The 26,063-nt window shown below is 38.8% G+C and overlaps 2 protein-coding genes across 3 annotated transcripts in view; one reads left to right on the top strand and one right to left on the bottom strand.

Annotated features, from left to right (window-relative positions):
* The window catches only part of FAF1 (Fas associated factor 1), a 377,081-nt gene extending 359,338 nt beyond the window's left edge, over positions 1–17,743 (bottom strand). Inside the window, exon 1 of one of the 2 annotated variants that reach the window (XM_011367679.2) lies at positions 11,312–11,792. In XM_011367679.2, the coding sequence (XP_011365981.1) occupies positions 11,312–11,356 (45 nt within the window). In that variant the 5' untranslated portion in view covers positions 11,357–11,792. Of the gene's footprint in view, positions 1–11,311; positions 11,793–17,298 lie in introns of those variants that run through there. The other variant, XM_023535057.1, reaches the window with a different exon arrangement.
* Positions 17,744–17,916: 173 nt separating this feature from the next.
* CDKN2C (cyclin dependent kinase inhibitor 2C) lies at positions 17,917–23,858 on the top strand. Its single transcript, XM_011367681.2, has 3 exons — positions 17,917–19,129; positions 19,585–19,724; positions 23,122–23,858. The coding sequence occupies exons 2-3, from the start codon at positions 19,596–19,598 to the stop codon at positions 23,497–23,499; spliced, it is 507 nt and encodes a 168-aa protein (XP_011365983.1). The 5' UTR covers positions 17,917–19,129; positions 19,585–19,595; the 3' UTR covers positions 23,500–23,858.
* The last annotated feature ends 2,205 nt before the right edge of the window (positions 23,859–26,063 follow it).

Here is a 26,063-nt window from a genome sequence, read left to right on the forward strand (position 1 = left end):
ACTTTGAACTACCTACTTTAATTGAATGACTTCCCTCATAGAGATAACTGTTCATGGGTTGTGCATAAATAACAAATCAGTTGTCACTCCAGGGAGCTTCCCCAAGAAACCAAGGATAGCCTCATTTTGGAAAGCTCTCCACAGTCATCTGAAGGCCACAAGACTTACTGGTGGTATTTCCTTAAACACTCAAAAGTGCAAAAGTCCAATTTTTTAGGATGGAGGGAAGTTAATGTTTGGCTTCCACACAAGTAATACTGACCTGAGGGCAGAAACAGTTCACCTAGAAACAGTGGGCTGTTTATATTGTTGGGTCCATCCAAGTAGGGCCTACATCAATCTGGGAGGCACTGTCAACCTGTGTCCCAACAAGGTCTCCCAGCCAAGTGGTAGGCCTTAGGGTTCCCAGTTCAGTTAGAACAACTGATTATAATCCTTGATTTTGAAAGGACTCAATGAGAGCAGTCCGTACAAACTGTCCCATTTGTCCAGGCCACCAGTAATCTGCCCCATAGAATCTGAGTGAAGGCTATGGAATTAAGGTGGGGTAGACATCAGGAGGAGCTGACAGCTGTTTTGCATGGAAGGTAAAGGAGTTGGAGCCAACTCCTGCTGTTTCAAATAGACTTCTCAATAAGGTTAAGGGGAAGGACAATCAAATGGCGATCATAGGAGTCTAATGGTAGACTGCAGACCCAGCAGTCAATTAAATTTAATGTGCCTGAAACAGTTTGGAAGAGCTGCACCAGAGCGTTTTCGTTCATGAGCAAGGCTTCAAGTGTGATTCTGAAAGACAAAGAATGTTAATGTCTTTCCCTTCCCCAATCTTTCTGAGATCTAAGGTGCTCCCTCCCCAGGTGTCGAGGTTGTTGCTTTCCCTCCACTGCCACAAAATCAATCCCATTCCAGTAGTTATAATGTCATCTTTTTTCCAATCATCTCCTACTCACACTCAGGCCTTTCATCTGGAAGTGTCAGGTACAATAGGGTCAAGGGAATTTTTATAAAACCCACAGAAATCCACTTATGGTTCCCACTGATGCACATGGGCCACCATAGAGAGAACTTAGCAAGCAGTGTACTCTACTACATGGTCATTATCCTTTTGATATAGGACCATGTCAATCCAATGAGAGAATCCAGCTGGCTGAAGCAGAATTAAATTTGGATCCCCTACACCACCTTTCGGAGAGCTGCCATATAGAATGTGTACTAACAGGCTGGCCTTGGGTTGCTTCTAGGAGAGAAAAAAAAAGCATCATGCCCAGAAATGGTCAGGTCAGAATTCTGAATTTTCAAAATAGAGCTATAAAGCCTCTCACTCCTTCTGTCCTAATCATTACTTGGGAAGTGACCAAGATGAGATGATCCCTTTCTGGGCATAGCTGTATTCCCTGACCTCCTTGACTTGCTAAGGAAGAAGCTGTTCCAACATTCAATACTCCAACATCCACATACCAGATGCCTGTGGATGGTAGGGAGCATGGAGATTCCCTCAAATAGCTCACTGTTGAGTGGCTTTAGTGATAAAAAGTGCACCATTAAATGGCCCAGAAAACCCAAAAGCATAACACAGATAATTTCAAAGGCCACAATGGTGTGGCCAGTCACCTAATTTGACTGAAACGAAACACCATAACCAGAATAAACTGTCAATAGCAGTGAGACACCACCTCTGAGGGAGGTCAGCGGTACAATGTACTTGATCTGCTACAAGCAGACAGGGGCCATCCCATGCAAGGTATTTTCTCTCATTATTTGACAAACAGGTCAATTTTTGGCAGGAGTTACAAGTGTGGCATGCAGTGGTACCTTCTGCATCAAAAACATAGAATCCTTTACTTTGTGCTCAGTTTATAACTGATGTGTGTCACAACTGATATGATGATGGATCCAGGCGACAATGACAGCTCTGGGCAGCGCAGGCTCAATCAGAAGCTTGATTCCAGTGGGCTTCATCAGAAAACAAGCCCTTATTGTGGGCATCTACATGAGAGATCCAGGAAATTTTCAGCAACTGCAATTTGTTTCCATAGTTCACAGCTTCAGAGAGAGCTATCTTTAATCTGCCAATCTGTAATGTCCAAGTGGCAGATCAAATAGCTAGGCTGCTAGCAATAGGCCAAGGGTCAGCAGAAATACAAGTTCCATGGAGGAGAGTACTGGCCAGAGGTATAAAAACAGCCTTGACTTCTATCCACTGAACACAGCAACCACATCCATTATCAGTGTGCATAGCTGGTGCAGAGGCTAAACAGCCCCAAAAGGTGAGCAGACACAATCAGCTTGGCTGAACCACTGGTGAACCAGACCCAGGCTTAAGGAAACCTCTATGAATTGACGACCTCACTGAGTCAGTGATTTTTGCTTTCAAACAGTGAAGTGAGGAAGAAAGCTTCCTCCAACAGAAAGGCTGAGCCATAAAACATTACATAGCCCTATTCTCTCATCTCTCAGATAAACCAGTGACAGTTCTAACAACTTTGCTTTCTGCCTTCAGAGGTTACAAATTTGCCTCATTTTACATTTATGTGTAAGTGTACACATGTTGTAAGTGTTGTCTGGACAGAGACAGAACCTTCTGCCCAGCCATGGCCAATCTTAGTACTACCTATTACAACAGGTGGAGTCTGAACCTGAGTCTGACTGGTAAAATATCCTACCAGAGAGGATATTTGAGAGCTTATGAAAGTTAGTAACAACTAGAGGAATGCTCAGATAAGCTGCCTTTGAAACTTCCTGGTACTCAGTCTGCAACCTCCCTAATTTTTCCTCATTAACAGGCAAGAAAGCAGAGAGTCACTTACCAATTTGGTCAACATGTTTGCTACCTATTCCCATGAACTATTCACAAATTCTGTTAACTACACCATGAGACCCTCACCCTTTCTCTTCCAAAAAGCCATGTGTCTGTCAACATTCCAGCCTTGTTGCCAAAACTGTTAAAGCTGTGAAGGAGCTGAGATTTTTACCCTACTTGCCAGTTACCAAATTAGCCTACAGTTTCATGGATGCTGGCAGAAGACGTAGACTCCTAGGTTGGATTAAATGTTATGACTCATGGCAATATTAGCAGTCAGATTATTAGCATATCCTTGTGCAGTTCCCCAGTCCCATTTCCCAAAAGGTGACACAAAGTAGGCCAAATGACACCTGTACATACAGTGGACTGCATTACAGAAGAGGAACCCAGAACTTAGAAAACCCAAATCTTTAAAAATGTATACTATACTCCAGAGGAAGATACCATCTCTATCTTCTAAGGCTGCTCACTAAACAAACATCCTTGAAAAGATAGAAACAAAAGCAGTCAGTGCCTCTGCTCACAAGCCATAAACCATGGAAAACTGTGTCACTGGATCCCAACATGGGGTGAGTGTAGAATTTAGATGTTAAGAGCCTAGCACAGTATCTGCTACATACAAAGCAATCAAAATCCGGCTGTTAATGCTATTATTCCTCCCCCATTAAACCTAAAATTAGAACGCTCAATTGTGGCTCCATCTCACTTTAACTAGATGCTAAAGGATACAACTAAAATTGATTTAAAAAAAGAAAACAAGTTCAGCCATTACTTTTCTCTTAGGAGAAAGAGGGTGGAGAGCCAGGAGGGCACAAGAGACAAAGCTTTCCCCTCCAGAATACCCTCCTATAAATCATTAAAGAATCCAGCAAACCAGGGTGAATTACAGAGTGGGGAGAAAAAAAACAGATGACTGGAACCTAACTCTAAAGCCGTTAAGGTGCACATAACCTGCAAAGTTTTCTGTTTTTGTTTACCACGACTTGACATCTCATCCTTTCTAGCTCAATTATTCCTCTATATACACAAATAAATAAGTATAAAGGCAGATGCAATTATACTGTTAATATTGCCAGGCTGCTTCTTGAAATTATCTCAAACTCACCTTAAACTCAATGACTAATGATTTAATATGCTAAGCAATTTTGTTTGAAATTAAAATAAATGACTTAAAAAAATATTTGAGTGAAACCATAATCAGGAAGATTGACTGACATGTAACGATTCAGTATCAGCATTCAAATTTTACAAAAATCTTGGCCTCAAGCCCTATATTTTGTCACATTACCTTACTGTACTCTCTATAAAAGCTAAACCAGAGGGATGGGTATTTTGTACTTCTCTATAATGGATCACTTTGAAGTTAGAAAACGCAATTCAATAAAACAGTCCAATTTTCATTCTCTCAATGACAGACTTTATTATTCGTGTCATGTCAGCAAATAGTAGATGCTTAAAAATTATGTCAGCAAATAGTAGAAGTTTAAAAACACATAAAAATTTACAATTCTACTCCATTTATTCATACTGTAATAGCCATATGAATTCATAATATTCTTTCAAAACTTATCACTGAGCACCTCTTACTACTGAAGGAACAGATGGTTAAGACCCAGGCAGCTGTTCAAAGAGCTGATAGTAGGGGAAAGAAACATGTAAAAATGATTACTGACAATCTGACATAAGACTCAAAAGAAGAGAAACATGTACAAGATACATAAGAAATAATTAACCCTAACTAGGCACAGATGTTATAAACAAAGGTAGGAAATGGATTTTGAAAAATAAAAGTTTTCCAAAGGGACATGAAAAAAGGGAAGTTAAAAAGACATGGAGTCATGAAACAGCATATTCTATTGTGAGCATTAAGTATATACTGAAATACTTAATTTTCCTAAGTCATAAAAAACAGTACTTAAAATCACAAAATCAAAGAATCATAGGAGTAGATATAACTTCAAAAGGCATCTAGATCAAGCTGTTCTCAAGTACAATCCTTGGATCTGTTGCATCAGCTAACCTGGGAATCTGAAAAAATGCAAATTTGCAGGCCCCACACAAAATCTACTGAATCAGAAACTCTGGGGAAGGGTCTAGCGACCTCTAGTTTAACAAACTCTCCAGGTTATTCTTATGCAAGCTAAAGTTTGAGAACAGATTTAGATCAGGGTTTTTTGGCACTACTGACACTTAGGGGCAGACAATTCTTTGTGAGAGGATGTCTTCTGCATTACAGAATGTTTAGCAGCATCCCTGGTCTCTACCCACTATATGCCAATAGATGCTCCCCTAGTTGTGATGGCCAAAAATGTCTCTAGACAGTGCCTAACATCCCCCTGGGGAACAGAAATCACTCACAGTTGAAAACCACTGATCTCAATCAGGGATCAGCAAACTTTCCTGTAAGGAGCAGGGCAAATATTTTAATTGCAGGCCATGCAATCAACTACTAAACTCTGCTATGGATGGCAAAAGACAATATGTAAATGAATATGCATGACTGTCTTCCAACAAGACTTCACTAACAAAGTACTGAGTACTTTGGCCCTCAGTATGTAGTTTGCTGACCCCTAATCAAGATCAATTATCTAAATTATAAATGAATGTCCTCAACCCAACTGCTGCCAAGTGACTGTCCAGACTCTATTTGAATACCTGATCTAGTTCAGACTTCTGTTTTCAGGTAGATATGGCTCTAGGCAGACCTCAATTTTATAGATTAAATAACTGAAACCCAGAAAGGATAAATGACTTTCTCAGAGAACCACAGCCAGAACAAAAAATAAACTGAAAAACTAGAAGAAAAAAAAAAAATAGCTCTAGTCAGCCTAAGTGCAATGTTCTGAAAACTCCCTCCTAAAAAGGTATGATAATGTTTATGGTATTATATATAACCACATAATAACCTGTGAGGCATTAAAATGTTCTAGTACTCTCAGTTACTAAAACCAAGAAAGAAAAGTACTGGTTTCATGGGGGGTGTGGGTGGAGGATAACTTTATCTTAAAAGCCCAGATAGTAAATATTTTAGGTTTGTGGGGCATAAAGTCTCTGTCTCAACTACTCACCTCTGTCAATAGAACAAGAAAACAGTCATACACAATAGATAAATGAATGGGTGTGGCTGTATTTCAATAAACTTTTAGGTACAAAAACAGGCAGCCAGCTTACCTTAAGTATATACCTTAAAATTATCAAAAATGAAAATCACAGCTAAAATGTATTGAATGCTTCCTACATCAGACACCTGTTCTAATCACTTTACCTGGATTAACTCTTTTTTCATATGGGGAAACTGAGGCAAAGACCTGTGAAGTTATTGGTCAAAGATTACAAGATGAGTGAGTGGCAGAACTGACCTCAAAGTCCATGTTCTTAATCATTAACCACTATATTCTACATACCAAAACCTTATTTTCTCAATGACCAACAACCCAAACACTAAAACAACATGATCTGTCCCTTTAATAAATAAAAGATGATGGTGGGGAAAGGAAAGAAAGGATGATAATAAGACTACTTTCAGCCATAGTACTCAATCTCCTCCACAAGATAACCTCTCAAGAAATATATATGATGTTCTATGGATACTTAGTTTGGTCCCTAAACCACAACATCACAAAGGATACCTATCTGCTTAGATCAATACCATTTCTACTTGCACAGTCAGGAATTCTCTGTTACAGAAGATGTCTCTTTGTGTCAAACTGAAAAACAAAGAAGAAGGATTCACAGGGGCAGAAACTACTTACAAGTAACTCACCAGTAGTGTCATGGAAGAGCCCATGCTTCAAGGAGGAGCTGACAGGCAAATGAAAACTTAAAAGTTCCACAGTGATAATCCAATATATGAAAATGTACAAAGCAATTTAGGCAGCAAAGGTATTACTAGCTAGATAGACCAGAAATGGAAAACAAAGGCACAATTGTGTCGTCCAGGAAATATAAATGAAAGTAACATCAAAATCAATGCCAACTTAGAAATGAAATAAAGGGTCTCATAATCTATGACCACTGGAACTAGGTTCCAAAAAGCTTTTTTAGCAAGGCAGATAAGGCTTTGTTTCTCAAAAAGTCTGAAAGAAAGTATTACTGAGAGTTGTCCCTTTTTTTCTTCACTTCAGTAGAATTATGATCTATGTCTTTATATCATCGGTAAAAGAAACAAATAGGAAAATACATGAGACCAATCCGTGAGATGTGAGATGAATCTAAATGACTATACTACTCTTTTTGCTCCCACAGAAAAATTACAGGTTATAAACATATATCTTAGAGGAAAAAGAAATTAGCATGACATTAATTGAAAGGTTAAGGAGGGAGAGAAAAAGCTCATTTTTGGTTCATCTAGACCCAAAGTAAGAGGTAACTAATATTACTGAAGGGATCTAATAAGAACAGCAATTGTTTGGATAATAATTCTCACATCTGTAAGCAAGCCAAATACACTTTTGAATGTTTGTTTAAGTGATTTTTGCTCTACATTTACCCCTCCCCCCCAAAAAAAAGTTAAAGAATTCTCAATTACAAAAAGAACAAGATTTGGAACTTTCACCTGAATGCATCTCTTTGTTATAAAAAGACATTAAAGAAGAAAAAAAATCTCATGATTCATCAATGCCTGCCTCTTTTCTAAACTCAGGAAATTCCTCTACACCCCCTCCTGACTCTGGCCAGCCAAAACTGTAGGTGTACTACTCTATTCATTCCTTTACCAATAACATACTATATGCTAACACTAATTACATTTAAAGCTGATTTTTGTTAGACAATTCCAAATTCTAAACTCACTCGCTCAGAGTTCAATTTACAAATAATTGATTAAACAGGATGCTATCATCTTTCTATTCAAAATTTTGGTGTTGTAGCCACTAGGGGAAACAGTATGGCAGTTCCTCAAAAATAAAAATAGAAATGCCATATGATCCCGTAATTCCTCTTCTGGGTATATACCCAAAAGAATTGAAAACAAGGACTTGAACGGATAGTTGTACATGCTTGTTCAAAGCAGCATTAATGATTCACAATAGCCAAAACATGGAAAAAAGTGTTCATCGACAGATAAATGGATAAACAAAATGTGGTACATACATAAGATATTATTCGGCCTTATAAAGGAAAACGGGATACATACTACCACCTAGGTGATTATAGACATGCTAAGTGAAATAAGCCAGTTAAAAAAGGAAAAATACTATTCCACTTATATGAGATTCCTAGAGTATTCACATTCATAGAGACAGAAAGTAGAATGGTGGTTGCCAGGGACTGGGGAGCAAAAGAATGCGAAATTATTGTTTAATGGGTACAGAGTTACAGTTTTGCAAGATTAAGAGTTCTAGAGATTGACGGTGATGATGGTTGCACAAAGTGAATGTACTTAATGCCATGGAAGAGGACAATTAAAAATGGTTAAGATGGCATATTTTATGTTAGGTATATTTCAACGCAATTTAAATTTTGTTTTGGACGTGGTTCCATAGAGTAGTGGTTAGCACGTCTGCTTTACACGCAGAAGGTCCTGGGTTTGCACCCCAGTGGAGCCACAATCCATGGTCTATAGCCATGCCACCTTGATCTCAGAAGCTAAAGAGGGTCGGGCCTGGTTAATGCTTGGATGGGAGACCACCTAGGAGACCACCTAGGAAGACCAGGTGCTGTAGGCATAAATAATAAATAAATAAATAAATAAATTTTATTTTAATTGGGAGCCATTTTTATTTGGGGTGGGGTGAATCTTTTATAGGACAATTTGGAATATATTTGCTTTATAATGAGTTCACTTATCTACAAATTCCAAAACCTATCCCATTAAACCTGAGCTGTAGTTTCCCATCCATAACTTATCTAGTTACAAGTAATTAGGTTTTATTTAGATAGATCGATCGATAGAGAGACTGACCGACAGACAGACGTGTGTGTGTACGCATATATATATATATATATAATTATAGCTCAAGACTTGGAATGTGGATACCTGAATGATACTGGGTTCTTCTATAACTGAGTAAATCAATTTCCCCACCCAAAAGTGAACATAGTAAGATTATGTTCTATTTACTTCATATGATTGTTATCCACTCCTCCACTGATTTCAATAGAAGTCCTTTCTCTTTCGAGTTGAAATAAAGATAATACAAAATCTTTCTCAAAAGCTTTTCCATATTGAGACATTGAATTTTTGAGAACCTATTACCCAGCAATAATCAAAATTTGGAACTTATTTATTTTTAAAATCTAATCACATTTTAAAATCATGTCCCTATCTACAAAGGCAAAAATGAGCTCTCAAAAATATTAATTTTCACAATTATATGAATAGAACATAATTTTACAATGTTCAGTTTTGAGTGGGAAACTGATTTGTCCAGTTATAGGAAAAAACCAGTATCGGCCACGTATCCTCATTCCAAGTCTTGAGCTGCAATCAACATAAATTGCCTGGTTTCCAATAACTGAATAAATGCTAATTTTTAAAAGTTAATCCTATAAAAAAATCTTGCATAAAATAAAAAAAAATAGAAAGAATAATCAATTTTAAAACTAAGTCCTCAAGGCAAACTGACCTGGAATCATTTGTAAGAGGAATACAATGTTCCTAAAAACACAAAAACAGCTAATGATCTTAAGATGTAAATAGCTTTCTAAGTAACTTTTTATTCTACCAATAATGTTCTCCTACTTATTTAACAATACGAAATTAACTCTCACCATTTGGCAAACAATTGTTCACTGCAGATGCATAAGCTTTTTTCTATTTTGTAATTATATATTACATAAGCATTGACATTGGTTTGAAGAGAAAAACTTATTAGAATGTATTAATGTGATCAAAATTAAGTCCCAAATGCTTGTCAGAAAATCTTACTTTGCCTCTAAATACAAAAATCCTAAGTTTCCTGTCGTTGGCCAATATAAGGTTCACAATAAGCGTTAATAATTGTCACAAATAACGAGAGCAAGTAGCTACAAGTTATTAGAGAACATAAAAAGTTTGGTGAAATCAAAAAAAGTTATAATTACAGTAAAGCTTTTAATGACATAAACTACACTTTTTGTTGTTGTCTAAAGCCATTCCTACCAGAACAACAATTTTATAACAGGATAAAACTATTCCTGGAAATAGAGTCCTTTTTCAAAAAACCACATTCCACATTAGATAGATGACTGAATTGGAGAATTAAAAAAAAAAAACAAAAGATGATGATGATGAAAAGATTTAGGCAGGCAAAAAATCTCAGGCCAGTCCCAATTCCACAAAACACCAAAATCTCGTGGTCAACTTTTATTTACAGAGCACTTCTTTCTGTCTGAATTTGGAAGTCACGATATAATCAAATGCAGATATATGAATATTCCTAATATATCAGATGCCACTGGGTAATCAAAATAGCAAAGTCTGGAAATGGCCATTAGACTATTAAGTTGTAAATAAAAGGAACTTAAAAAATCAAAGAATGAAGGAGAAGAAAAGCCCAACAAAATCTCAGTGAGGAAAAATATTACCTACTATGCTAGTGTTAGACCATGTGCAATGATGACTATGTTAAAGAAAGAGGGAAAAGTCTCCTTGTATATAACAGAAGCTTCTAAGTTAATGTCAAAATGAATGGTTAAAAATATCTCACTACAATAGTTTCTTCACCAAACATCAAAAGGCAAAGGTGGTGCTCACATTGTATTAGTTCTAACTCCAAGTCTTTCATGATGTATACAGCTGTACTTTCAAAGGGCCTCCCTAAAATACTTATGTGGTATTGTCAATACAATTGAGTTCAGTAAGGGGATAACCTTTGCTTATCTTTTATATTATTCCTGGAGAAAGGACATCAACAGAACAATTCAAATCTATAGAGGAGGGGAATCTGCAAATATGAACTGATAATTTCTTAGGCTTGTGAACTGACTGCAAAGATACTCTGGTAAATATAAGCTATTTGTTTCCTCTTTATCTTCCTACCCTCGAGATTCCAATTAAGGCATCAAAGTCTTAAATGTTTATTATTTCTTGAAAATGACCACGATACCCAGCTACCCTCACTACCTCTTCATCATTCTTTTTGACTCTCTCCTTAATACTACACACCCACAAAACCACACGCTCCACACCCATACTCCATACAACATATTCTCCTCGAGAATAACCCAAAACTCCTGACCCAAAACACCCCATACTTCTAAGCCCACACTTAATAGTCCCAAATTCTACACATTCTCCGTATAATACAGGAAACACAACACAGTATACACACACAATAACCCAAATACCGTAACACCCCTTCACCATTCAAATCCCATTCAAGTCGTACGTAACATTCTACACACACCCAACATAGCATATGAATTACATGTTCTCCCATGGCTCAACACACACAAGCCACGTACCGTATAAAAGCCCAAACCACACACCACTGCAGTGCTCAAACAAACGCTGGGAAGAAGCCACCCTTCTGGCACCGGGAACCCACGAGGTTGGAGGTGGGAGGGGAACAGGGCCAGATACTTCACCTGAAAATCCGCCAGGATCATCTCCCTGTCCATGTTGGACGCCATGGCGGCCACCGAGTTCCGCGGCTCCGGGAGCGAAGCGCGCACCTGGGAGGGAGACGGCGCCTCCTGCGGCCGTCGCCGCCGCCGCCGCCGCCGCCGGGCGCCGAGGGGCTGGCGGGAGAGCCGGCGGGCGGGCCGGCGGGGTGGCGGGCGGGGCAGTGCGGGAGACTAGGAGCTCATGCAGTCGGTAACCTTCAGGCGCCCGGGCCGCCCGCCTGCGCCCGGCAAAGCCCGCGCCGCAGCCGGCTGGACAGGGAGGTTGGTCTGGATACGGGTCCGGTCTTACTGTCGCCGGCCAGGATGAGGACAGGTTGCGACAGCGCACACCCGGTTCCCTTCAGCCGCGGCAAGACCGGCGGGGGCGGGGAAACCGAGCGAACGAGCAGGCGGGCAAACGCCACGGCCGCCTCCGCCTCTTCTTCCCGGCCGCCGCCTCCGCCCCTGGTTGGCCAGCACCACGGCTGTCGCACATTTTGCCTGTCATTGAGGTCGCAAAGCGCCGCTTTGCGGCTGCCACGTGACTGCTCTTCTGTCAAGCTCTGGGCTCGCGACTACCCGGCGGGGATCCGCGCGCAACCGGCGGAGACGCCAACCTACAACTACGGGAGCTTGAAGTCCCGCAACAGGTTATTCCGGTTTGTAATTAAGCAAAGGCCTCGGGATACTGCCTCCCTCTGGCTGGGGCGGGGATCTGAGTCTGCGCTTCACGTGGTTACATAGTCACACACATAGACATCAAGCCTCACAAACCTTCTGCACACTGACAACCCGTCTGATAAACAGCACTTCATAAATGTATATTTTTCTCTAACAAAGTTTCACCAAAATACAACTTCATGTACAGCCTTTTAACGCTTAACCTCACTTTCAAAATCAGCTTACACACTGTCACATTTAATCTCAAACCCCCTGACGCCTGCATCTTCAAACTCTCAGGAACACGGAGGTAACCAGACTGGCACGGTAGACTTGGGTGGTGGGGGGGGACATGGAAGCTGAGAAATGTGAGAATATCGACCCCAAGAAAAAGATGAGCATTTGTTATTAGTTATGAGAAAGAAAAACTTCTCTATTCTGCAGCACATTTTTAAATCAGAGACAACATCTTACAAATAGGGAAAACTTGAATCCAGCTTTGAATATGCTCAGTCTATTTAAAGTACTTTGATAAGTGAAGAAATTAAAGTACTCATCAATTACTAGAAGTTTCAATTTGCGGTCAGAAATTGACAGGCTTTGAGCCAAGAATAGCCAAAGACTATGTACAATGAAGTGTGACAATTTGTAATTGTCATCCTGGTTGGAAGAAGAGTGACAGTGGAATACGTTCAACTTTGACTTGGGAAAATAAATTCTGAACTGCAACACAGAATTGACTTGCCCTGGAAAGTGTAAAATCCTGAAGGTGTGAAGTGAGATTGCTGATTTTGTGCTGTAAAGTTAAAATACAGACTAGTGAAATCACCATATAGAATCAAGGCCTGGGTCTTTGTATTCATGAACACAAAGAAGAGCACGATAGTGTTCTAGAGACCTAAATTTATTCTGTGTTTTTAAGTGAAAATAGTCTGGCCTACAACTCTCATGTGACAATCTGCATCTAGACCAGAATTAATTAGATAAGAAACAGAACCATCCATAGTCACATGAATTGAAGTGTCTTGTTTAATTGTCATCCCTAAGGAACTCCAAAATATAGCACAAATGTGAATCATGAGGTGAAACACAGTACCAGCAATTTAAGTGTGGCAAGTCAGTTGCCCCATTCATATATTGTCACTCTCAGCACAAGGCAGGTAAATAATCATCTCTAATTATATGGCCAGGATTAATGCAGCCCTACAAAGTTGAGGTTTTTCTGATGAAACAGAGGAAAAAAAAAAAAGCCCATTCAAATCCAATGCTGCTCCCCTTCTCCCTCCCTTCTCTCCATCTGGAAATTAAAACAATATGGTAATACAGAAAGATGGGAAGAAATCCCTAGACATTCAGGCATATGGGTTCTAGTACTGCTTTCTCAACTAATTAACTGGGGAAAATTGGATGGGTCACTTAGTCTCTCTGACTTCAGTTTCTGACCTGACCATTTCAAGTGATGAGAAAACAATTAGGAAAAATGCATGGAAAACAAAATATTTTTACAAAATGAACAGATAGTTCATAGCATGTACTATCTGTTCATTTTGTAAAAATGAGTTCTACCTCCACCCCTTAACAAAAAAACTTCTGAGTCTCGATTTATTTATTTCTAAAATGGGGCTTATAAAACTTAGAGAGTAATTGTGAATATTGGGAGATAAAATGCTTGTGAAAACTCTTCAGAAACCTTAAAGCTCTCCAAATGTATTAGTTGCTATTACTCTGTATACCAATTCCTAAATGCTTTTCATCCCATATGTTTTTATATTCACCATAGTTCATACAAAGCAAAGTTTGGGGTATATAATAACAACCAATACTTTTGAATTCATTAATTTTTATTGAATGTCTAGCATGTACAGGTACTTTACACACTTTATCTCATTTAATTCTTACAACAACCATTTTACAGAATAAAAAACTACTCTGAGAGCTTAAGAATCTGCCAAAAGCCATGCTACAAAGTGATTGACCTACTATTCAAGACTAAGTTAAAACTAACACTCTTTTCACTGACCCCGTTGCCTCCCTGCCAATTTACCCTCCATACCCAGCAAAGTTTGTACTGTTTCTGAAAAGACTAATCCTTCCCTATGACCTAACTCTTCATGGTTGGATACCCAGCATCCAGAATAATTGTCCACTAAAGGAAAAGGAATAAAAAACAAATACTGAAATAAAATGAAAAATAATTCACCTTTCATTTCACCAGAATACCTCTCTTAAGAGAAACGAATTTCATTTTAAGTGTCACAAATTGAGAGAATAAAAACACATAGAGATTCTCTATACATTAGCATGAGCAAAAATAATTTTAATCTATCCATTAACTCATGGAGCTCAGCCTAATTCAAATACTGCATAGATCTTTTTCTAAAATCTCCATGTTCTTTGATCTTATCATTGCCCTTTTAAAAGGAACTTTTATTTCATCTTTGTCTCAAATATGAATAATAAAGTTTATTTGTACTTATTAGGCTAAATTTTTACTCCAAATAATCTTAGATTTATAGAATAGTTGCAAAGATAGTACAGAATGTTCCTGTTTACCTTTTATCCAGTTTCCTCGAATGTTACCATCTTACATAACCATGGTACAACTATCAAAACTAAGAAATTAACATTGGTACAATACTATAAATTACATTCTAGAGACTCTATTTGGATTTTTACATTAATGTCCTTTTATTGTTCCAGGGCCAATCCAGAATACCAAATTACATTTAGTCATTCATGTCTTATCATCCTCCAATCTGTGACATTTCCTTGACTTTTGAAGAGTAGTGGTCAGGAACTTTATAGATTGTCCCTCAGTTTGGGTTTGTCTGATGTTTTCCCTGAATTATATTGAGTTTATGGATTGGGGGAAGAGTACCACAGAGGTGATGTGTCATCATCATTTCCTATCATGGGCACATGATATCAACATGACTTACTACTGGTGGCGTTAAGCTTGATTCTTTGGTTAATCGAGCTTTTTAACAATACTATTCGATTGTTATATAACTGATGAAATTAATACTACTATAGTGTTAGATCTACACTTAAGTAATCAAAAATATATTTCATTTAATGATTTAATATTCTTTAGGAATTTAGTGCCATAATCCTGGACTCTGTTAAGTAATGAAAAAGGCATAAGATTTGGGGCCTCAAGATCTGAGTTCAAATCATATCTACTACTTACCGGCTTTAAGTCACAATCTCTATAAGCCTCAATTCCTTCCCTTGAAAAATGGACATAATTATATTTACCTTAAAGAGTTGCTGTAAAAATTAAATGTGTGCATATTTTATAACCATGAAACGCTATACAAATATTAATTGTTGCTATTATGTTTAAGCTTTTGAGTTGCTTATTGGGCACTTTTTCCTACTTTAGAAAAAGATTTTCTGAAATGATGTGAGTACCCATATGAAAAAGCCTGCTGAATCTCAGAAATAAAATGCCAAAGCCACAATTATGAAATGATAAAAAAAAGTCCCCTGAGGGTACCAGTCTGTTTTCCACCTCTGTTGGATCTATAAATATAACAAAGAGGAAGACTTTGAAACTAGGTAAAGAAATTATAATTTACATATTTACATAAGTTAATCATTCAGAAACTATGCACACTTAAGTCAAAGAGGGAAAAGCACAAAATAATTTGATATTTCTATAAGCTCTTTACAATGAGTATGAACTGCTGAAAAAAAGATTTCCATGATACTTAGTATTCAGTATCCAAATATAAAGTCTCTATTTTCAGAGTCTGAAAAATATGTCATTACTGTTAAAAGAGAAACTACTTTCAATATAATACATGCTTAACAGTGAATCTTTCTTGTACACCATGTTAGAATGTAAGCTTTTTGAGGGCAGAGCTCCTCATTTTTTAATATACTTCAGTGAACTAGCACTCAGTAATGTTAGATTTTCATTGAAGGTACTTTGTAGTGCTTACGTATACTCTCTGAACTAAGACTGCAACCTCTGCACTGCCAGTTCTGGTTTACACAATAAGCAGACTAAGCATATATACTTTGGGGCACCAGCAACACCAGAGTAAAGCAACAAAAAATATTTCCTTAAAGGACTTACTATTTCAGCAAAAGCACTGAAGTAGTCATTATGGGGAAAATCAGAACTCTGTTGGACTTCTTTGCACTTATTTTTTGGTTTTTGTATTATTTTTATTTTATTTACATATGAGGTGAGGTGGTGAGACATCAAAATCTTTTCAGTGCTTACTACCTCCAAAAATCTTAATTCAGCTCTGTATGCATCTTAAATTACCATAAATTGTATTTACTCAGTTATTCAGCAAAAAGTATTTTATTTCATGGCAATTATAACACACATAACACATGTGTTAAATGAGTTGCACAATGAGTACAATTTAAGAGTCTCATTACCATATCTTTTCTTAGCAAGAAACCATAATGCTAGAAAGCAACTCTCATAAATTGGACTAATGCCAGTTATATCTTATCCACCAACAGAGCTACTATAACATTACACCCTCCAGCTGAGCTGTACTAAAAGATTACACAATATATTGCCAGAATAATCAAATTATATTATTTATGGCATTTACTGGCATAAATGGAATCTTAAATGTTCTATTTGAAATGTCTAAATACATGTCAAAAAAAAGAGGAGTTAGTTTCTTGTGTTGTAGCTCACGCTTGATTCACATTTCAAGTTTAGTCACCTAAGAGCCCTGGCTATCTTTTTTCCTCAACAATTCAGTTAAAGAAAACACCGCCAGATTCTACCTAGTTTCAATTCTCCCTCTACCTACCAGCCAATCTGTTGCTACATGATTATCCAGATGTTTCTGGTATGTTTTTGCTAATATACTTCAAGAAGCTGAGTACAGATGTTGCTTGAGGATATGCTTGCTACAGGCCAGCACTAATTAGACCACTTGTCATTTTTTGCTTGGTTTCATTTTGACCATTGGGTGCATCACGTAACCGTGTTGGATATTTTTAAGAACAAGAAATATAGAACGCTGTAGTTAATTAATCTTACATAGCTAAAAGAGGAAGTTAAAAGTACAGAGTGAACTGGTGTCTCAGATGATTGAAATAAACGATTTACATTTAGACACCTCCCCTGGCCCCTCCCCCACCAAAAGAAGCCCGCATCTATGTAGTGAGAACTTTGACAATAAAGAAATGGCCTTTTTAGAAAACCCTTCCCAAGACATTTTAAATTTTGCTTTAAAGTTAATTTTTTCGCCCTTTCCCTTAAAAAATGTAATATTTCAGTTTCGAAACATTAAGGTTTCAGAGTTCGTCATGATTTCTTACCTACATACCATGTTTTAGTATTCGTAAAAATCACTCTATAAAAGACTTTTGCTTTTGCTGAGCACTGTTCTTGCTGTCAGTCCGGGTCTCTCTCTCCAACCCCACGGCCACCTCTGCCCACTGCGGCCCTGGGCGTTGATCTGGCAGGTGCGAGACTGGGGCCGGCGGAGAAGAGGCAGAGTTTACACAGCGCAAAGCCCCAGAAGACTAGGCAGCGCAGGCCTGGCCGCCGGAACTTTGAGAGCCTAGCACGAGAGCGCAGAGGCCGGCTCGCTCTCCGCCTTCCAGCAGCCAGCCGCTCCCAGCCTCTAAGGCCCTGCGGCTCTCCGCAGCGGTCTTAATTAACAAGCCTCTTCGCCCTCACGCCCGCACCCGTCGGGCTCCGGGCAGCCGGGGGTTTCGCGTCGCCTGCTCCAACCCGCCGGCCAGCCGGAGGAGGCCGCGCAGTTGGCTGGTGGGAGCCAAAGCAAGAGACGGAGGGAGGGAGGCGGGGAGCTAGGAGGCTGGAGAGAGGGAGCTGGGCGGGAGGCGGGGCGGAGCGAGGGAGCGGCGAGCGAGAGCGCCACTAGGGTTGAGGGCGGGGCGTGGGCGGTGCCCGGCCTTCCCGCTCCCGCGGCGCAGCAACTCCGCCGAGCCTACTTAAAACTCTGCCGTTAAAATGGGGGCGGGTTTTTCAACTCAAAAAGCGCTCAATTTTTTTCTTTTCAAAAAAAGCTGATGAGGTCGGAAAAAAGGGAGAAGAAACCGGCACCGTCTCAGCAGCGGCAACAGAAGCGGCAATTGTTTGAGCTAAAAAAGAAGTAAAGGAGAGAAAGAAGGAAAAGAGCAGAAAGAGGGACAACGCTCAAGTGTCTGTAGAGGTGAAGGGAGACGGGACCAGCGATTTAGGGGAGACCAGCTACAAAAGAAACTGTCACCGGGAGTGCAGCGGCTCGGAAAGGAAGCAGTGCTATTCAGCTCAGCTTCAGGGCACAGCTGGCTGCGGCCGCTGCCCTGTCGGCGGCACAGGCTGGGGGCACAGGCCGGGGGACCGAGAAAGGTTGGCGAAGTGGCACCGGGTGCCGAAGCTGCCGGGCTCTGGCGGAGAGGGCGGCGAGACTGGCTGCGGGCTGGGATTGTGGTGATTCCCCATACTCAGAGCTTGGCCTGCGCTTCTCAGGACCCTCCTGATCTCTGGAGGCCCTCAGAAAACCGAGAAAGGAAGAAAAAGACGGCGGCGGCAGCTCAATGAGCGTCTACAGTAGGAAGTCTGAACTGGCTCGGTCGTAGGCGGGAAGTTACCGGTAGGCTGCCCCGTGCAGCCGCGATGCTGCCGCGCGCTGCCCCAGCAGCTGCGGCCCGGTAGACGCTTCCCGCATTGCTCTGCCCTTCCTTACGCTGCTGGGAGTCCCGGGACCCGGTGGGGCCGGCATGACCCACTTGCCCGGGGCCCGCCGCGCGCCCGGCCGCCTCCGAGGACGCGCTCCGAGCCTGGCTCCCACGGCCTCTGAGGCTTGGCGGGGCAGCGGTAGCCCAGCGGGCGGGCTCCGGAGCCTTCCCGCGCGGCTTTAGTCCGCTGCTCGGCCGGGACGCCAGCAAAGGCTCTTCCCGAGAAGCCGAGGCCACTGAGGAGTCGTTACGACCTTTAACTTGAGGGCCACGGAACTGCTGATCCCGCTTGCCTTTGGCGATCATCTTTAACCCCCCGGTGTACGTCAGCATCCAGCCACAGCTGCGCTCCCCCTGCAGCAGAGGACTCAGGACTACCCCCTCGGGCGTGACGGATGGAGACCGAGCCTCTCCGAGGACCTGCCCCTGCAGTTCTGGCTCGCGCGGCTCAAGTAACCACCGTGAACAAGGGTGGGTTAACGCCTTTTCTTCCCCCCCAAATATCTTTCTTTTCGCGGTATTTTCTGCCCTGATCTAGTCCCTTAAGTCTCCGCACACATTCCTCGCAGAGATCCGCAGTGTAGGTACGTGACAGCTCTGCCTACATTTTACGTCCAGAGTAATTTGCCAGGAATATTTGTGTGTCTGTGTGTCTCTCTGTTGAATCACCAGAATTCTTCATAGGGGTTAAGCTAAAAAGCGAGGAGCGGAGCCCCTCTCCAATGGCTCAGTTTTGCTGAATAATCACGTGTGAATCGAGGGGCGGGCTTTTGGCAGGCTGATCTTACTAGTATTTACTACCAAGCTCTACTCCAGATTAACCATCCCAGTCTTCTGTCAGTCTCCGATGCCATCATGCAGCCTGGTTAGGAGCAAAGGAAAGGGGAAAAAGAAAAACAACTAATTCATCTTTTCCCGACCGTCAGGACCCTAAAGAATGGCCGAACCTTGGGGGAACGAGTTGGCGTCCGCCGCTGCCAGGGGGGACCTAGAGCAACTTACTAGTTTGTTGCAAAATAATGTAAACGTCAATGCACAAAATGGATTTGGAAGGACTGCGCTGCAGGTTGGTATCCAGAGAGGTGGGGAAAACAGGTCAACAATGTTGCCTACGTGACCCGGGTTTCTAGAGTAATAGCTTTTAAGCTTTCAGGGGTACAAAATTTCACTGTTTTTAAACCTAGTTGGTTGCCATATTTTATATCTGTAAGTGGATCCAACTCCCCAAAATGACGTACTTTGAACAAACTCGTCAAATCCAATAACATCCTCTCTATCAAGTGGGTTCCAGGTTTGGTCTTAATTTTTGGAATGTTTTTGTGACGGTAGAGATTTGAAAGTAGTTGTAGCAGCGCCGAGTTTTGGTGTGTGTGTGTTTTTTTTTTAAGACAGCTCTGTAAACACATTATTATGATTATCATTTGAAGTAAATACACTGCTATTAGTGGTTTCCGTACTTTGCTCCAATAATTGATTTTAACGTTAATTTTCTTGACTACTGGCAAGGGTGTTTTTCTTTCAAATGCTTCAAGTTTTGACAAACGACCTTTCCTCGTTTGGAATGGGTGGACAGGGCACGGGGACAGGATGTACATTTCACAGTTAATGTAATACCATCCACCCATTCAGGATTGAGGAGGAATAAAAAGTTGAATTTTCTAATCAGAGCTCAGCTTGTAGTGTTTTTGTCTCTGCGGTCATGCCGTGGTATGTTCTAATTTTCAGTAATTAGATTTACAAGCAACAAATGAAACGTGTCCAGCTGCCAAGTATTGTACCTGATAATTTTTTTCCTCTGAACGTTATCATGTAACTTAGTTGAAAGGCTGAGAACAGAAAAATGGAAAAGTAGTCTCAAACAGTTGCTTTATCAGAGTTCTGATGATATTCTTATGTGCTATTCTTATTCGGAAATGCCACACTTGAAACACTGAACACTGGAGAAAGGGTTTTTTGGGTGCTTTGTTTTAGTTACAAGAATTAGATATTTAAGTGGCAAGAGGTATACTATTAAGTGATGAAGTTCATACAGTCGGTACATTTTAAATCAGAATACACTGACCTTGCAAAATTTTCAGTATTAAGGAAGCTTATGCGTGGATACTAAATAATTTATCTTGTTATTTCAGGTAGGTTAAATGGGGAAAGAATTTTTTTCTTTCTCTACCTAGTCGTTTTAAACAGGTTTGGTGATGACAGCAACACCACAAATTTATTAAAAAGTTTCTTATTGAAAACTAAAAAGAGTTTACAAATCTCACAAAGAATGAGCCACTTAACTCTTGTTTAGAGTAATATCTTACAGGACTTTTGACGAACAGGGAGACTGGTAGATTAATACTGAAAAAAAAATGTTTTGACAAACATTTTAAATACAATTCTGCAATCTTGTTTATATTAAACATACTTATCAAGATACTAACACCTTCTTATTGTATCTTAGTCCTGATACATATAATGAAACACAGGAGTCTCAAGGCTTATTTTCAGTATGTATAATTCTAACTCTGAAGTTGTGTCATAACTCAAGAACTTTCTTTCAAAACAACTTCTAATACTACTATTATTTTCTGTGAAAGATGGCAAATTTCCTTCTATATTTATGTTTATTTAACTCAATTGTAAAAGTTTGTTTCCCTTTCCTAGTGTAAGCTTTTCAATCAGGATAATATAAAAGGCCTTAATCGTACATTTGCTTTACAAAGATCCAAGGTGTCTGTCTCTTATTTTTCCTAGTCCAAGTCCTTAAATGTAACTAAATCTTTAGAGGCAGTTGTGGCAAATATTAGATTGTGTTAATTTTTAATAACCAAAAAGTGTATTTCATTGAAGTTCTTGGAAAAAAAATTATGTATCATTTTTACCACTGGCTCAAAGGAAGGGCTAAAAACCACCAGGGTTTTATCAAACAGGGAAGCTTAATATTTTAGCCATCTATATAGAGTGCATTTATATAATATTATTCATTCTAAATAAATTTTATTATATTAATTTGTGATTATTTTTAAAACAAACATTTTTAAAGAGATAGATCAACTTCGTATGTATTTTCCAGTGGATTATATTTAATTTCACAAATATTTGAGTATCTTTTATACAATCTATTTATTATAAATTTATATTATGATGAGTATACCTAAATATAAATGAAACCAATTAAAATGCTGAAATTTTCTGGCATGTTAATGCAACTATATTTTTTCACAACTAAATTATATGTATTGTGTAATTGCATATTGCTCTATAAGACATTTTATAATTATGAGAGCCTAATAGAGACCTCTTATTAGAGTAAAATATATTCAAACAACGGTAGGTAAGTCTTTGTCATGTGAATTATTTCTGTTGACAGCAAATTTTAATATCACATTTTGACTTTAAAAATGCTGGCAGTTTACAAACAGCTATTCCTAAATGCCTGATAATAACTGCAAAAGGAAATAAGATGGGATCACCAGCTGATTATTAAGTGGGTTCAAACCACAAAGCTGTTTGTGTCCTAAAATACACATTAAATATCTTATTTTCTCTTATTTTGCTCACTTGAAAATCAGGAGGCTAGTTAGAACTTTAAGAAACAGTTAATATAGTAAGATGACTGTTTCATTCTTTTCGAGAACATTTGTCATACAATCATCTCCTATTTAATACACGAACTTAGTTTTAGATGAATCAATATCATAAGCCACGTAAAACACTGTTGCTTATTTAACACCTTCATAATCAGTAACATTTTAAAATTTCAAGTGAGGGATTCTAAGCACTGAATATATCTAGTAGCCAATATGAAATAACTTGTAAAGAAAAATAATTTATAAAAACAGTTGGAAATTTGGCACTATTATCTATTAGGAGAGAACTTGTGAAAATTCATTCTTTAAGGAAATATCAGGTCTTGATTTTTAATAAATCATTTTTACACTAGGTGATGGGGTCTGATGAGTAGAAATACTGAAGATTTAAAGAAACTCGCTCTCCTTATTTCTTTTTAGTAGCTATTTAGAAAATAAATTTTACCCACATTTGATTTTCTATAGTAAATACCCTAGGTACATTTTATGAGCATGAACAAGCATAGAGGAAGACTCTTATTTAAATCTCAAATTCCATTTATTTTATTTTAATAAACTCATGAAATTACATAATTCTTCATGGGAGATAGAGAACTGAGTTTTGAGTAAATTTGTATACAGTTTGAACTAATTCTATTTTATTGATCAATTTATCATACTTTGGGGCTGGGTTAAGATATTCCATCGTAAAACGCAATTTTTATGTTTTCTTCTACTTTTATCTAGTAGTACTTTCCTTCCTGCAACTGAGCCCTTCAAACTCCATCATATGGGTCTTCCTAAGTACTTCTTCACCAAAAATAGTTACATAAATAGGAGAGGTGGATATTTTAAAATATTCTTGTAGTAGGAGCACTTAAAGGATTCTACCTTTTTTTTTTTCTTTTCTAGGTTATGAAACTTGGAAATCCCGAGATTGCCAGGAGACTACTACTAAGAGGTGCTAATCCCAATTTGAAAGACGGAACTGGTTTCGCTGTCATTCACGATGCAGCCAGAGCAGGTTTCCTGGACACTTTACAGACTTTGCTGGAGTTTCAAGCTGATGTCAACATTGAGGATAATGAAGGAAACCTGCCCTTGCACTTGGCTGCCAAAGAAGGCCACCTCCCGGTGGTGGAGTTCCTTGTGAAGCACACTGCTAGCAAAGTGGGGCATCGGAACCATAAGGGGGATACCGCCTGCGACTTGGCGAGGCTCTACCGGAGGAACGAGGTCGTTAGCCTGATGGAGGGAAACCGGGCGGAGGGAGCTGAGAATCGGCAATGAATGTGGGGAGGGCTCTCTCCCACACTGCCTTCTATTTTGTCAGTTAAATTGTTAGCTGTCCTATTTTTAATGTCATTTGTTAAAATTCAGTTCCGTCATATTTTAAGGAACTAGTTAAATCTTCTGAAACTAAGTGAAAATCTTACTACAGGTTTTATGAATATATTTAAGCAACTTTTCACCTGCAAAATCCTGCGTTCTAACATGTAACTGCAAATAGCTATGGCTTTCTTCTGAATATTTTATCTTTCCTTGACTTTTTCCTTGTTTCTCCCTTTGCCATTCTCAATACCCATATTTAAAAATGGTTTGTCCTGATGCTTCTTTTGCCTAATTAAAACACTTTTTTCAAAACAGGACAATGTTTTTCTGTGATTTCCACTCCTCTATAACCTCCACATAATTTGCCACTTGCTAAGGAAACCATATAAAACATCATGATGTTTTAAGTCTTGACATTAGAAAACGTACCAATTGAAAAACTAGACATGTTCTGGTGATTCAATTATTCTTTTCTTCTGCTCCTTATGCCTCTACCCAAAGAGTTTATTTGGTGCCTAGTATTTCTGCTTTAAAATAGAATAAGAACAACGTTTTTTGAGGATCAAACCTGAAATTATTTCAACGTGAATTTATCCTAATGTTCAATCTTCTCTTTTTCTCAAACTTAAGTTGAATAGTTGAAAAACGGGCTTCAGAAGAAGCGATCTAAAACAAAATATACATTACCTCTAAAAGCTACTTTAAAAAGAAAATGCCAAATGAAACAATTGATTAAATAATATATTTCCACAAATCATACAATAAATACACTAAGTGTAACACTAGCTTTTTCTCTCTGAGTGTCAGAAATGTAAAATTACAAAATGTTTAAGTTTTAAGAATGCAAATACCAATTTTAGGGGATAAAAATTTCGGCAAGAAAAAAATATATAAATACATATAAAGGTCATAACTAATTTAGGGGCTGCAGTATATAGAGAAACTTTTACAATAAAATAGGCCACTCCTACACTCTTGATTCCTACAAAACTTTTTAGTAAGACATTTAAAATACTTTTAAGAATATGTCTAACTAACTAAAAATATTTTTGAATGAAATAGAAATATCAAATTTCCAAGAGTATTTTCCAGCATCTACTACTTACTCTGCCACTTTAATTAAAGATTTTCACCAAAGGATTTCAATGCAGTTACCATTTATAAATTTATAAATACTTTATTCATCATCTCCCACATGAACAAAGATGTTTTATGTGAAAGTTCCCTCCTTCTGCTTCATAAATTCCCTGCCTTTGCTCCAAAAAGAACAAAATACTTCAAGGTTTATTGAAGGACATGGTTCTGATGCTTGAACTAACAAGGATTGGAATGGTTGCAGGCAAGTGGTTTTCAATAATTTGTTTTCCATAATAATATAAAAAGAAGATAGGAGAAAAAGTTTAATCTTTTTTATGTGGCACTAAAGTTTACCTTCCTTTAGCTAAGTGCAACAAGACTTCAACTTCTGCCACCTCTAACCACAAGTTACTGAATAAATTTATTTTTGACAGCAACATAAAATTAAATTTAAAACACTTATTTTAAAGCTTAGAAAAAATAGAAATTGGGATGTTTTGAAGGAAAAAGTGTTGTATTTGGATTTTAAAGTAGAATCAATATACAAAACACTGCTTAAATAAGCTGAATATTTTCTAAACAGGACTATTACTAAAAAATACAAATAACCCTTCTTACAAGTTCCAATTGTAAAGATGGACGTTTCTGAATTTAAAATCGAGTTTAATGTCCTTTTCAGTATCCACCAAGTCTCAGCATCAAAATTGCTCTTTAGAGATTTAAAATATAAAGATATAGGACGTTCATAAAGCTAAAGATAAGCACTTCTGCAGTCATTTAATTCTCAGGTGGTCAGAGCACAATAAGGAAAGAGGTAGCTCTATCTCTTCAATAGCCTAAAATTTGCTTAGGCATTAAACATTGCCACATTTCCCCGGCTCTTCGCAGGAAATAGCTATGTTAATCTAAGTATTTTAGAAATGAGTTATGTGGTCCCCGCTAGGAAATATAAAAAACCATTATTCTCTCAAAAACCTCGGTAATATTGTCAGACTTGAATATGCCGAAATGTATAGGATGGAAGAAATGGTGCTGCAGAGTTTAATGGGGTCTAATTTGCAGAGAGCTGAGGTGAGGAAGGGTCTGAACTTATTCAGATGCGGAGTGGAGAAGCAAGTGCTAATTAACAGAGTGATCAGAGCCCCAGAGGACGACACTATAGAAAGGGTGGAGGATGCTAAACAAGAGATGCGCTCTTAAATTCATTTCTTTACTGTATCCGCATCCACGTCGGGATACTCAGGCTCAGCCTTTGCCCAATATAAGCGGAAACCCGACTTACACCTGGAGGAGGGGACACTAACTGTACCTCAGTCCACGTTCTGGTCCCCGAACCACTAGGCAAACTGCATTTCACCATATTTCGGTAGTGAATCGATAGTTTTTCTGATAAACATTCCGTATCTTGTAATGGTGTGATGAGCTCGCGTGCGCGCACACACACA

This window comes from Pteropus vampyrus, unplaced genomic scaffold (assembly GCF_000151845.1).
Source record: "Pteropus vampyrus isolate Shadow unplaced genomic scaffold, Pvam_2.0 Scaffold135, whole genome shotgun sequence".
Lineage (NCBI taxonomy): Eukaryota > Metazoa > Chordata > Mammalia > Chiroptera > Pteropodidae > Pteropus > Pteropus vampyrus.